Here is a 14238-nt window from a genome sequence, read left to right on the forward strand (position 1 = left end):
ATCGAACACATTATTAAGCTTGCTTTGGCCTGCGTACGGTTGCAGCTTCCTCTACAAGCCACTCTGCGACCCACCTTCACCCCATGTCGTTTCTCACTCATGTCTGTTATCATTCATGACTGATTTATTCTATGCCCAGAGTCATGATAGCAAACACAGATAAATTTAATGATCAATATTAATATCAATTAATATCTTTACAATCAGTTTATTGTTATTCGCCCTATGATGTTGTAATGCATTGTAATATAAAGTTATAATGTCTCAAGTGCAAACAAAAAAATAAACAAAACCAATTTCAGCAGCTCCTACTAAATATTGAATACTTAAAAAGTTAGCCAAGAGAGACATACGTAAGCAGACTCCTCCTGGGACCAATGTGCAGACTGTAGATATGTAATTCTGATGATTGATCAGAGGGTGTACAGTATTGTATTACACTGTAGGATATAATGGGCCTCTAGGGATTTGTAAACCGAAGTTCCTGAATCAGTTTTTCATTCTCTATTGAGCTGTGTCTCTTCTTCTGTGCAGCCTCAGTGTGTGTGCTCTGTCATTTATTCTCTTCACAAACACACACTGCAACACCCACATATAGTCAAAGACAGCAGACTATGTATTCATACTGTTAACTTGATTTAATCCCTGGGGAAACCTGCAGTGAGCGTGTCATGAGTAAATTGTACAGTGTGTCTAAGTCCCCATAGAAATTACTATAAGGTGTTGATAAGGGAAGCATTGCAGAATAGTAAAAGAGCAGGAGAGCTTCTTTAGGGTTTTTGTGAAACTTCAGGATTGTGAGCATGATTTCAAGATGGTGAAATAAATAGGATGTGATTGAATAGGAGCAGAGTAATATAAGTAAAAAACAAGTAAAGATGAGAGGACAGAAAATAGAAGATGAAAAGTAAAGTGGACAACTTGAGAATGGACAAAACTGAAATGAGTTAGAAAAGTAAATTAAAGTTTAAATGGTAATTCCAGTGCCTTTTTATTTTCTGTTCAGATTGTCAGTGATAACCAAAGTTTAAAACAAGTATGCATTAGCGCTTAATGTTTTTGAGTTCCCTTCTTTTGGGCCTTAAGCTGGCAACCCAGTGTTTTCTACCACAACCTACCACAACTTTTGAAAGAATAATAGACAATAAATTAGGCACAGTGCTAAATAAGACACTCTACAAATTCAATCCCTGCAGATCAGATCAATTAAGTGCCAGTCTATATAAGCTGTTCCCTCAACTGATACCCTTAGTGCAGATATACAGATCTAATATCGGACACATGTCTGTTATGATTCATGCCTAGTTTATTCTGTGCCCAGATCCATGATAGCAAACGCTGAGAAATAAAATTATCAATATCTTTATAATCCCCAAGCAGCAAATTGTTAGTGATTAATAGAGATATCTTGATGTATGCTCAATCATTCAGAAAAGGAAATCCCAAAAAGTTGATTCTGTTCATCTGTGCATTTTCAGTGGGAGAAATATTTTGTTACACATCCAAGTGACTTCTTCACTCTCAGCTAACTGCAGGTTTCCCCAACCTTTTAAACAGTAAGTTTGCACAATGACTGAAACTAGCACTGCTGGCGAACAATGAGCTGGTCAGTTTCTTCATTAATATGCAAATTGTCATGACCAATGATCAACAGCCAGTGATCAAAGATCATTGATCAATGACCATTGATCGGGCCTCCGGGCAGCAAAAATCCTCCAGAAGGCACAGAACCAGATCCGCAATGAATAGCTGAGACAAATACATCTTTACCATCGATGTGCTAAAATCTAAAGAGGAGCAGATCTGACAGTGTCTTACAATGCTTCTAGAGAATATTCTTCGAAAGGTGTTTAAATTAACTGAAAAGGCTCTTCTAGCACAGCATGAAAAGTGAGAATGCCCTCAGCAGCTAGAAGAAATGCCACAACGAGGATGAGGACAAGTGGGTAAAAAATATGTGTGACAGGCAATTCACCCAAACAGAGAAATACAACAATATTATCATCCTTCCAGCAGACAAGGGTAGTTGTTTTGCTAAACCAGAAAGACTATCATGAGAAAATTTTGTCACAGCTCAGTGACAAAAATACTTATGAGCCCCTAAAATGAGACCCAGAGGAAGCTACACCAAGTCTGTATGGTTTACCTAAGATACATAAACAGGGTCTATCTTTAAGACCAATTGTCTGTATGATCAACTCAGTCACTTATAACATCTCAAAGTTTCAACCCGTTGGTAGGCAGCTCTGAACACCACATCCAGAATACCTTGGATTTTGTTGGGAAGGTGAGAGATGTCATTATGGAGGCAGATGAAACAATGGCCTTGTATGATGCTACATCGCTCTTCACTTGTGTGCCATTTACTGAAGCAGTGGAGGTAGTTCGTAAGAGATTACAGGATAAACCCCAATCTCAGCAACACAACAAAACTTCCATCTATGGACTCACACACAGTGCTGCCGGAAAAGAGGGAAAAAGAGGGAATTATCAGGGACTCTCTCCATCCAGACAAAAGCTCCGACCCAAGAACTGCACACATAACCTAAGACACAGCAGAGCGGACAGCATCATCACTCACAGAACAAGGGTTTTCAATAGCTTCTTCCCCACCACAGTCAGACTGATGGCAAAACAAAAACCATGCCACTTTACACGTGTAAATGACAAGTGAGAAATGTGCACACCTAATTGTGCAATATCTGAGTCTAATATCTAATTAGACTCTTGGGAATATACTGCCACCCCTCTTGTAAAGGGAGTATAATTTAGAATTTACAATTTATATTAGCATTGTATTGTCTTGTTTATTTTTCTAACATGCTTACTATGACTAAGAGAGCTCTGCACAAGAACTCCAATCTGCCTTGACTGCTGGTTTTATGCACAAATGGCAAATAAAGAACCTTGAACTCTCAGCACTGACCAAAGGTGTTTGCTCTTAGAACTGTTTTCATTCCCCATATTTCACATCCAAGAGTCAGTACTACAGGCAAAAACATAGGCGTGCCATGCGTTCCCCAGTTTTACCCACTGTGGCCAACTTGTACATGGAAGAAGTGGAAAAGAAGGCTCTGTTATCCTTACCGTGGAACACCACCAAGTCATTGGCTCAGGTATGTGGATGACATATGGGTGAGAATCAACTCTCCGGACATACCACAATTCACTGATCACATTAACTGACTGGACCAACACATCAAGTTCACCAGGGAGGATATGAAAAATGACAACACATATGAATCACTATTTAAGGTTTAACTCTCATCATCCAGTGGAACACAAACTGGGTGTCATCAGGACACTACAACACAGAGCGAACACGATCCCCACAGATAAGGCGGCAAGGGAAGCAGAAGAACATCATATCAAGAAGTCAGGGCTCTAGAGTGCGACCAATTTGGTCGCAAATGCGACCAAATTTTTCCGTGGTGCGATTTGGTCGCACCTGTTTGGGTAACAAAAAAAAAATCTCTGCAACTCTCCATGTGGTCAACAACAGACACACATTATGCCCCTATCGTGGACTAAACCAATCAGAGATAGTCAGGGGCGGGACCTCTCTGATTGGCCGTGGTCCAGTGGAAAGTGCAGGTAGAAGAGGGAGGTGAGTAGCTTTAATAAGGCGATATCAATTCATTAACGGATTCCACACAAAGACGTAAACACAGAGCGACCCGACGCATCAGAATCAGCTTTGTCTTTCTCGGCTTTCTCACCAGACTTTCTCACCGCAGACGGATACGCTGTCGGAGCTTAGCGATTCTGATGCGTCGGGTCCGCGCTGTGTTTACGTCTTTTTGCGCTGATTCTGAGCTGCAGGTTTTGTCTCTCCAACCAAAATTCGCCGAGCCAAAAAGAAGCAGCAAACTGCGCTTCACATTTGATCAATGTCGTCATGAATTCCCTCTGACTTTTGCTGTTTTGCTTCCACCACGATAAAATTACACTTCCTACACAGCTCCCTGTGTGTACTTCAAGAACAGTTTCCGTCTCAAATCTCTGTTTTCTGGATTATTCATTCGCTTATTACCCACCAGTCTACCGTTGTTTACAGCGCTGTCTTTTTCTTTTTTCATGTAAATGACGTCCGACAAGAAAGCCTAATTTCTGCTGTTCAATACTGAAGAAATTTAAACTTCTTAAAATTGTGCAAAATTGCAGAATATTACAGAATATTTTTAAGGTTATCTGCTATAAAAAGCCAGACCAGGAAAATCTCCTTCATGTTTTTCTGTGTTTTATTCTCAGTTACTATGACACAAAGGCATCTGCTGTGATGTTCACAATTCTGATGAAGTCTCACAAGTGTCAGTACTGATAAATGATCAGAATTATAATATTTCTGACTGTCTGAGGCTAAACTGAATCGAATCAGGACTTTGAGAACCGGAATCGAATGGATTATAGAAATCAGTGATGATACCCAGCCCTAGTGAGCAGCCTAGGCCTGAGAGAAGTGGATGTAGCTGTGGGTAATAAGAAAAGATGAAAAGAACTATTGATAACTTTTGTGTTAAGTTAAGGACTGATCCGTCTGACATGGTGCCATCAATCTTTGAATGCTGAAAAAGCAGCAGTGTATCCAGAAAACACACTTTATGCTGCAATAAATGCACTGCCCAAGTGTCCCCTCTCCCCACTGCCTTTCAGCAGCATGCAACAGCAAACAGGTCGTCAGAGGAGGCCAAGATGATGATTAAGTTTAACATTTTCTACAATATTGACAAAGCACTTTAAGCACAAGATTGTTAGTTAATAATTTAGAAATGAATATTGTCTGTATGGACTTCCCCCCCAAAGAAGGTGCACATGTAAAACTGCGGTGTTAAGCGAAGCGGTTGAAAAATTTGAGTGCGCCTAACTTTTGTGCCGGTACGCCTAACTTTTGTGCCGGTACGCCTAAATTTTTTAAGTTAGGCGTACCGGTGCGCCCATGTCAAAAAGTTAGTCTAGAGCCCTGAGAAGGCTCTGAGTAAATGTGGTTATTCAAGCTGGGCATTAATCAAAGCTGGGAAGGCGCCTAAAGAAAGCTCCAGGCAATCCAGGAGAGAAGAAGGACAACTGCTACCTATGTGGTGAGCTGTGTGGTAAGCTGTGTGGCAGGCTGGGTTAGGACCCAAACACAGGACTCTCATATGGAAAACCTAACTCAAAGCAGCAGCTTTATTTTCTAGGAAAAATTAATTAAAAAACAAAATACATGAATACTAAAGAAACAAACCAAACATAAACTAGAAACTAAGACACTCCTGACTGGCCACTAATGACTGGACATACCACTAACGTGGAAAATGCGACAACAAATAGAGGGAGACTGAGGGATTAAATACACAGGATAACGAGAGGATGGGGAACAGGTGGGAACACAGCTGGAGACTAATCTGACATAAGGAGACAAAGGGGAAGCAAAACTGAATACATTTTACGCAGAACAAGGACTATCAAAATAAAACTGGAAGCACGACAAATATGAAAAACCAGACAAAGACACACAAGCTTAACACCAAGAACAGGGGGAGAACCAAACAGGGGGACATTACTAACTGGAGAGACGAGAGGAAACATGAAACACGGAGACACAGGGAAGACATCGAGACACAACCCTAAAGACTATAAACTATACATAGGCACAAAACCCATAAAGAGAACGTAAACCATGAATGACATTGGAATATTAACAAAAACTCAAAAACACATGAACTCTGGGTCACCAGACCCAGGACCATGACAGCCTAAGCGAAAACCCTTATTGATCCCTTATGTGTCAGGAGTATCGGAACAGTTGAGACGCATTTTATCTAAACACAGTGTCTGTGTGGCTTTTAAACCCCAAAACACACTGTGCCAAAAATTGGCATGTTTGTGCATGGAACCCGTCCCTTGGCACAAACAGAGCAATATAGTGTACAGTGTTAAGTGCCAGGAGCATTGCCTTGATACATTCATTGGGAAACCAAACATCCTCTTACTAAGCGGATGGCAGAACATAGAAGAGCTAACTTGTGAGGCAAGGACACAGCATATTCAAACCTACAGGCCAGTGGCCACTCTTTCAATGATGAGGATGTACAGATCCTGCTGGTTTGGGAAGGGAGTCAAGGAGGCCGTTTCCATGAAAAGGGAAAGGGAAAGATCGTCTTTTGTCATCGAGGCCTAAGAATACATCTTTCACAATGCTGTGATAGAAGCCATTCCCCAACTCTGGTACTCATGGCCATTGATCGTTGTCATTGATTAATGATATTTGAGTACTGGTTGTTGATCAGTGGTCATAAAAATTTGCAGCCCATTGTTCACCGGTGTTGCTAGTTCCAGTCATTGTGCAAATGTACTGTTTAAAAGGTTGGAGAAAACTGCAGTCAGCTGAGACCTAAGGAGTCATTTGGATGAGTGATAAAACATTTCTTCAACTGAAAATGCTACGTCGAGATGAACAGAATCAACTTTTTCAGGATTAAAAGAGATAGACTGATAATATGTAAGATTGAAGCATTAATTAATGGTAGGACTTTTTTGAGCAGTCTTGTAGGAATGGGGTCTAAAAGAGATGATTTGGAGGAAATAATTACTGAAGTTAACTCAGAAAGATCGATTACAGAAAAAGAATCTAAATAAATATCAATGGTGTTGATTCAGTGATGAATAGTGGTATGTTCTAGTTTTTTAGCAGTTTTTTAAAGTTTTGGCACTTTAATAAATTTGGCCAGATTTCCAGAAATGACAGCTGTTCCATCCAGTATCCGTTCACTATAGTTGGGATAGTTGCAATGTCTCCTAACAAGACCAGGTTTTCTTCAGAAAGTGTCCCAATTATCTATAAAGCCCAAATCATTTTTACAGAGTTGAGTAAAAAAATCTTGCTAAAATGCTGCTAAACCCTAAATCCATTTTCCGTACAAATGTGGCACCATTAAGGGGAAGTCAAACAGGCATTCCAACTCCGTAAGATTTATTGCCAAGATGCAGTGTAAATCTAAAATAGTGAACTATAACTGAGTGTGGAATCTAATGTTAGATTGCTGTGAGAACTACACATCCAATGCCCAACCCCCTAGCCCATGACCCAAAATTGGATAAGCAGAAGAGAATGGATGGATGGGTAGATTTTAAGATTCTTTTTCGCAGCTTATACTCTTTTTTTAACACATAAAGCAAAGATAGACCTTTAGCGGTTATTCTCACCTATATAGTTGATAATAAAGCCTTCCCCCTTGCCGAAGACAAGCCCCGCCGGGTCAGAGTGGAAGGTTACAGTCAGATCAGGGGTCGTTGAGGAGAGCTTGAAAGGGCTGCTGCCTCCAACATAGCGCCCCAGAATACGAGTTGTGACCTCATCTCCATCAGTGATCGTCAGCATGTCACTGTCACTGATGTTAAGTCTGAAGACAAGGAGGAAGGGAAAGAAATACTGCAGTATAGCTAATGATATCAGTTCAAGATGAGTTATAATGATTCAGAACACATTTGTACAAACAGCTGACTGTGTGGGAGACAAAATGACATCAAAGTCTAAATGCTGCATTCATTCACAGGCAAAGTGCTAAGAGTATGTAAACATGACTGCACTGTTTTTGCCCAAGACACGTTTGATTGATCACACCACAGTGGCTTTGAAAAGATGTAGTTTGCAAGATTTTGAATACTGAAATATCTGAAAATATTATATGGCATACCAAAACAAGTGTAGCTGGAACAAAGCTGCCAGAGAGTTTAATTAAACTTGTCAAGCCCCTTTTTATATAATTGAAAATTGTATAACAACTTGATTTAAATAAAACAATAGTAAAGCCTTACTTACGGTGAGTTATTTACTTTAAAAATAATTTCACGATAGTGCTTTTGGACTGCTGCTGAGTTACAGATATTCCTTTTACTTGAGCAGGTATCAACTCATTGTTAATATCAACACTTATATTTACACAAATTGAAAGGAGTAGTTTCCAGTTTTTGAGTGGATGCTTTTTGTCAACAGTTACATGACCAAACTGAAACCGCTCACATTTCTGTGTGTTATAACATGAAGTGAAAACTAAACATTGATTATCTTAAGCTGCATCCACACTGGAAACAGTTCACTCACTGCACAGCACTTTGATGTTGATGGCTGCTCACTTGCATCCAGGCTTCAGTTGCCTAGGTGATTCTCTACTGTATTTACTAACAGGTCATATGTCAATCAACATTATTCTTCCCTCTCATAGAGGGAATCTTGGAAGTTGAGAAAAGTTAGCTTGGGTCTCTCCCACCTCATGTTGCCAGCAGTTATTTTGCCTGTAGTCGCTTGAAATCACTGAATGCTACTTTGTGCGGCCTGCGGTTAACACATCGCTGCAAATCACTTCCAATGTGCACACAGTTTCACCTTACACTGTAAAATCATGTACAATATATACTTTTTTACTTGTTTTTCCCAAGTTATTGTTAGCTGTAGGAAAAACCTTCATTTGGCCAAGCTTGTGCACACAAACAACGAATTTGATTTGGTTCACTTTGCTGTCTTCGTGAAAAAAAAAAAAAGAAATGCTTTGTTGAATAGGCAGTATAAACAACAGTTTACTCTCTGTTTTGAGTAAAGTTAACTTAAAGCAATCAAGTAACAAAGAAAACATTTACATTAATTCACCAGTAGGAGGAAGCAGTACACTAAACTGTGATTGGTCTGCAAAAAGAAGAGTTTCCGCTTGGGTACAAGTATGCCCAGTAGCTCACTTCAAATCTAAACCACTGGCTTAATAGCATCAGAGAGCAGGATTATTACCAATTGGAGGATCATGTTCTCTTTTGAAGAAGTTAAAAAACTTGTAATCAGTGTGTTTAAATTTGTTTCTCAGTGAAGCCAACAGCATTTAATGTTTGTTAAAGTTAACATGCTGTTACTAAATTACTTCGTTAACAATTGCTGCACAGTTAGACTGTTAACAGATTACTTTTCTGGGTAGATGTCATGGGGCTGGATTTGGCAGAAAAGACTAGCTATTCTTACCACTGTCCATATTTGACCTATTTTTGCAGAAAATAGAAAGTCAGAAAGTTTAAAGTTTGCTTTCTGCTTCCCTGAAGTTGACAGAATTCGGTGTGCCAGAGGCCTATACTATGAAGCAGGAGTTTGGATTTAAAATGTTTTTTCTTTATTTTCTTGACTATTTACATTTTAGATTTTCACTGAAGGCTTTGAAACTTTAATGAACATATGAAATTTTGTAGTAAACAAAAAACTGTGAAATAACTCAAAACATGTTCTATATTTTAGATTCTTCAAAATAGCCACCCTTTGCTTTGATTGCTGCTTTGTACACTCTTGGCATTCTCTCGATGACCCGCATGAAGTATTCACCTGAAATCATTTTTCAACAGTCAACAGTCTTGAAATAGTGCTGAGCACTTACTGGCCCCTTTGCCTTCACTCTGTGGTCCATCTCGTCCTAAAACATCTTGATTGTGTTTAGGTCAGGTGACTGTGGAGGCCAGGCCATCTGGCGCAATCACTGTCCTTCTTGGTCAGTTAGCCCTTACACTGCCACGAGGTGTATTTTGGATCATTGTCTTGTTAAAATTAAATGACGCAAACTAAACGCAAACCAGATGGGATGGCATGTTGCTGCAGGATGCTGTGGTAGACATCCTGTTTCAGTGTGCCTTCAATTTTGAATAAATCCTTCTCCATGCTTCACAGTGGGAACCATGCACATAGAGACAATCCATTCACCTTTTCCGCACTGCACAAAGACATCGCGGGTGGAACCAAAGATCTCAAATTTGGACTCATTAGACTCTTCTAATGTCCATTCTTTGTGTTTCTTGGTGCAGATATATTTCTTCTGCTTTGTTGCTTTTCCTTAGTAATAGTTTCTTAGCAGCTGTTTGACCAAAAAGGCTGTTTTACACAGTCTCCTCTGAACAGTTGATGTAGAGATCTGTCTGCTGCTGGAACTCCCTGTTGCATTTATCTGGGCTCTAATCTGAGGTGCTGTTAACTTGCTTTTTCTGGGGTGGTGACGCAGATGAATTTATGCTCAGCAGCAGAGGTGACCTCTCTTCACCATACCGTACCTGGCCTCCCACTCTGACAATTTCCAGCTGATGTATACAGCTGGACAGTTGACACCCCTTTACCTGCTGGGACAAAATGGCCCCCGGCCCTCTGTTCAAAGTGTCCGTCTGCAGAATAAAAGGTAGGGAGAAGTTAGGAGTGTAGAGCAGGGGTTCCCCACAGAGAGCTTTCTTTACCTGCACCCTTTCAAGTGAGATCAGTCAAGGGTTGGTCAGGTTCGCCAAGCCGGGCATGAACTGGAGGTAGTAACCAGCCAGCCCCAAGGACCCCCTCACCCCTTTTATGGTCTTGGGACAGAATTCGACAGTTGCTGTTTTATCCATCTGTGGATGCACCTGCCTTCATCCAAAGAATACCTCAAATACTGTACCTCCCTTTGTCCAAGCACACACTTCTTCGTGTTGGCCATGAGCCCTGCCCTGGAATGTGGCTGGGCCCCCGAACAAGCCAAACAGAAGTGGTAGAAACAATACTGAGTGGAGAAGGCCATTTTTTCTTTGAACTCTGCAGACAAGGGTATCTGCCAGAAGCCCTTGGTTAAACCTAGTGCTCATTCCACTGTTCATGGTCCAGGAGCTCATCGGGCCATTGATTAGGCATCATCCTGTGACACCTCATTCACCTTTCGGTAGTCGGCACAGAACCGTACAGAGTAGTCCTGTGTTGATTGTCTGTTATATGTAGCACCATGGTCTTGAAGGAACGCTGTCTTGTTTCACTGTGTACTGTACCACTGCACATGTTTAAAATGACAATAAAGCCACTTGACTTGACTTGAGAACCATTTTTCTTCTCCACAAGAACTATGGGGCTACACCCCACACTGTGTAGCTCTTCTATTACTCCCAGCTTTAGCATTTTAGCCAATTCCCTCTGAACAATTTGCCTTTTATGTTCAGGCAGCCTGTAGGGCCTTGATTCATCATGCATTAACACGTCATGCCTGGGCATGTTTCAAAATGGTGCTCTGTGTGACCACAAAGTGCCACTGGTAATTAACTTTGATCTAGAAGAAGGGAGCAATACAAGTACTTTATCTCCTGGTGAAAGATGCCTGAGTTTGTCCCCTCTGTTGTACAGGTGCTCCTGACATTCCTGGGCCTGGAGAAAATTTCCCCTGTATTTAATTTGCAGCAGATATTCGTGGATGTCCCCATGCACACACCTAACCTCCACCCTCTCTGCCTCCAAAAAAGTTAAAGACAAAAGTTAGGTTTGGTTGCATCAAACTTTGGAAGAGAGCAGAACTCTCGTACTGTTTATAAGATTTGGGGAAACCTGCAGTCAGCTGAGACTGAAGAAGTCACTTGGATGAGTGACGAAACGTTTCTCCCACAAAACGCTACGTCCAGATGAACAGAATCAACTTTTGGAGATTTACTTACCTGGATGATTGAGCATACATCAAGACGAAGAGAGCAGAAGTTTTAATGTGCATGAGTGTGTATGTATGTGTGTTGGTGTTTTTCCTCACAGTTGTACATCAAGCAGCACCCGCTTGTCCTCGCCAACATGTATCCTCCAGCTGCAGTCCTCTCCTTCTCCATACCATTCTGGCCAGTTTGGAGACAAAATTAACCCTCCTGGACCCGACAAATCACCTCCACACTGTGCTGCAGAGGAAAGGTGGAGAACAAATGGCAGAAAAAAAAGTGAGAGTTCTAGTTTTGAGAACTAGAATTAATAAACAACTTTGTCTTTTCTGTCTATGTATTTTTTAGACATGTATAATTCATGTCCAGGAATGAAGACACACACACACACACACACACACACACACACACACACACACACACACACACACAATTAAAATTGCTTAAAATCCAAAAATGACATTTTATGAGTTTTTCATTTCTGCTCTGAGACTCTGAAGCTCATTATTTTAATGTTTTCTATTGTAATGAGGTTCAGTGCAGTAAGTGGTCAAAGCAGATTTTGATTCAAGAATTGAAATCATATGTGGCAGAAAACAAAGTGTGTTAGCCTGGGTTACAAAAAATGAGGGGAAATAAGGTGGGACAGCAACAAAGTCAAATAGATAAAAAATACCACCTCTAGTTATTGTAATAATATCGGAATGACGAATTTATTATTTTACACCTACTCATGAATAGGTGGATAAAACAGGTCGAAATAAGGTTACGTAGTTAAGGAACTCTGTTGAATCTGACGTTAAAGGTATTTTGACAGAACCCTCAAAAATAGAACATTTATGGTCTTATCTTGATCTGTCATGAAGCCTCCTCTCTTCACTTTCTGCCTTCATTTTTACCTTTGCACAGAGGCTCAGTATCATTCCAGTATGGATCTCTGGCACTGATGCATTCAATCACAGGGGGACCTTGCTCTAAGGAGTGGCCTGGATCACAAGTAAACTGAACCACTGTTCCAACTCCATACAGAGGGTCGGAGGTGGTGAAGTTTCCATTTTGAAGATATGGCTCATAACAGTGGCCACGTTCGAAAGCTGAAAGAGAAAATAGAAAGCTCTATAAAATGAATACCAAAATGTTTATGCTTTTTTGACTGTGATTTTTCACGACACTCGCCTGCAATTTACCATAACTAAATGTCAAATGATGTATAGTTTTTGTGTTAATTATCTGTTAACCCACACATTTATAATAAATTGTATAAAGATTATTCTTTGGTTGTCTTCTTCTCTTCATTGATACTGACAAACATTTTGAAGGGTATTTTTCCATCCTATGGCTATTTGAGACTGCCAAAAACACCTAACATGCTGGCTAATATAATGATGAAGAACCTGCTCACTTCCTGGCAATCTATTCAAAATCAGATTAACAGTCCATGATGCAAAAATAAACACTGGTCTTTTTACCAGTGGTCTTCTGTTTGCTTACATAATTATGCATTAATTATAGAGATATAACAATAAATATAATCGTTTGAACTGCTCTCCAAGAATGTAGTTCATGTTTAATTTTTGTGCTCAACTAGATCTACAGTGGCTTCTGCACCTTCATAGCGGATATTGAATCCTGTGTTGTGGTTGGGCTGATCCGTGATGAACTGGATTCTTACAGCTGGACCTTCGCTGATCACTCCTTCAAAGGGTATCTGACCCCCCCGACCTGAATCAAACAGCACCACAGAGCCAGCGTCCAGCCCACTCCACAACACCAACCTAAGGCGATACAGAGATGGTGTCAATGAATGGATTAGTGGTGTGTGATAATACAAAATTTAGTACCAATTAAATACAGTGCCAGTACTGCTGATATCAAGGACAGATATCTGATCATTTTTATTGTTGTACATCTCTTTAAGGTAATTCTCTGTGTGTCTCTTTGTATCTTTTGTGGCAATTACTGATAATTACCAGCGGTAATTGTTTAGTTTGAGATCTAGTGTGGTCTTTTCTGGTTTTAGTCATTTTGCATCTGACCCTTAGGGCCTTTGGAGCTGTACCTGATATGCCTATTCAGATATTCATCCATACAATATGGTTGCTTTTACCTGTCAGTTGGTCCCAAGGCCAGTCTCTCCAGGTGGAGATGCAGCCTCTGGTCTTTGGGTGCTTCAAGGGACCAGGAGCAGGAGCGATCCAAGGTGGCATTAGGGCCATGGTGGGGAGATGGGGAGAGCACTCGTCCCACTGTAGCATTCTTCACTGTTCCCCCACAAAGAGCTGAAGAGCAGAACGCTCAATTTGAATTTGTTAGTGGAGTATCTTTCACAAAAAGTGAAATGAAGTAAACTGTAAACTGTAAAGAAACCGTTCTATACACACTCACCCCTGCACACAGGCTCCTTATCACTCCAAACTGGCAAGGAGGCATTAAGGCAGGTAAGCACTGGTTCCCCATGCAGGTGGTAACCCATGTGGCAGTGAAAGCGCGCAGTCCCTCCAGGGAGCAGGTCCAGTACAGATACATCTCCGAAATGAGGTCTCTTTGGCAGGGAGCAACTCAGCCTGAAGACTACATGAGGATAGAGGAATGTGAAGTAAGTGAGTACCAATACAATAACATTAGGTTAGTTCAGACTAGTACGATGAGACAAGGTGTATCCTTTTTGCGGCCCACTCTATTCCAAGAGTCATTCCAAAATAGTTTCCCAATCTTCTTTGGGATCTTACGGCAAATCCCCGTTAGACAAACTATAACAGGCATCGAATTATAATAACAAATATGTTATTAAAATAATTTTTTCATCAACAT

General features: G+C 40.6%; 1 protein-coding gene and 1 long non-coding RNA gene across 6 annotated transcripts in view; one reads left to right on the forward strand and one right to left on the reverse strand.

The window, feature by feature from the left end:
* The window catches only part of LOC116329311 (seizure 6-like protein), a 120558-nt gene that overhangs the window by 13712 nt on the left and 92608 nt on the right, over positions 1-14238 (reverse strand). For all 5 annotated transcript variants that reach the window (XM_039615292.1, XM_039615290.1, XM_039615291.1 and 2 more), the window contains exons 5-10: positions 13813-13998; positions 13535-13706; positions 13036-13202; positions 12327-12521; positions 11529-11667; positions 7186-7382 (exon numbers count right to left, since the gene is read on the reverse strand). In XM_039615292.1, the coding sequence (XP_039471226.1) occupies positions 7186-7382; positions 11529-11667; positions 12327-12521; positions 13036-13202; positions 13535-13706; positions 13813-13998 (1056 nt within the window). The remainder of the gene's footprint in view (positions 1-7185; positions 7383-11528; positions 11668-12326; positions 12522-13035; positions 13203-13534; positions 13707-13812; positions 13999-14238) is intronic.
* On the forward strand, positions 3556-12444 carry LOC120441187. The gene is made up of 3 exons (XR_005613861.1): positions 3556-3607; positions 11531-11706; positions 12337-12444. It is a non-coding gene; the product is annotated as an uncharacterized LOC120441187 (long non-coding RNA).

This window comes from Oreochromis aureus, linkage group 7 (assembly GCF_013358895.1).
Source record: "Oreochromis aureus strain Israel breed Guangdong linkage group 7, ZZ_aureus, whole genome shotgun sequence".
Classification (NCBI taxonomy): domain Eukaryota; kingdom Metazoa; phylum Chordata; class Actinopteri; order Cichliformes; family Cichlidae; genus Oreochromis; species Oreochromis aureus.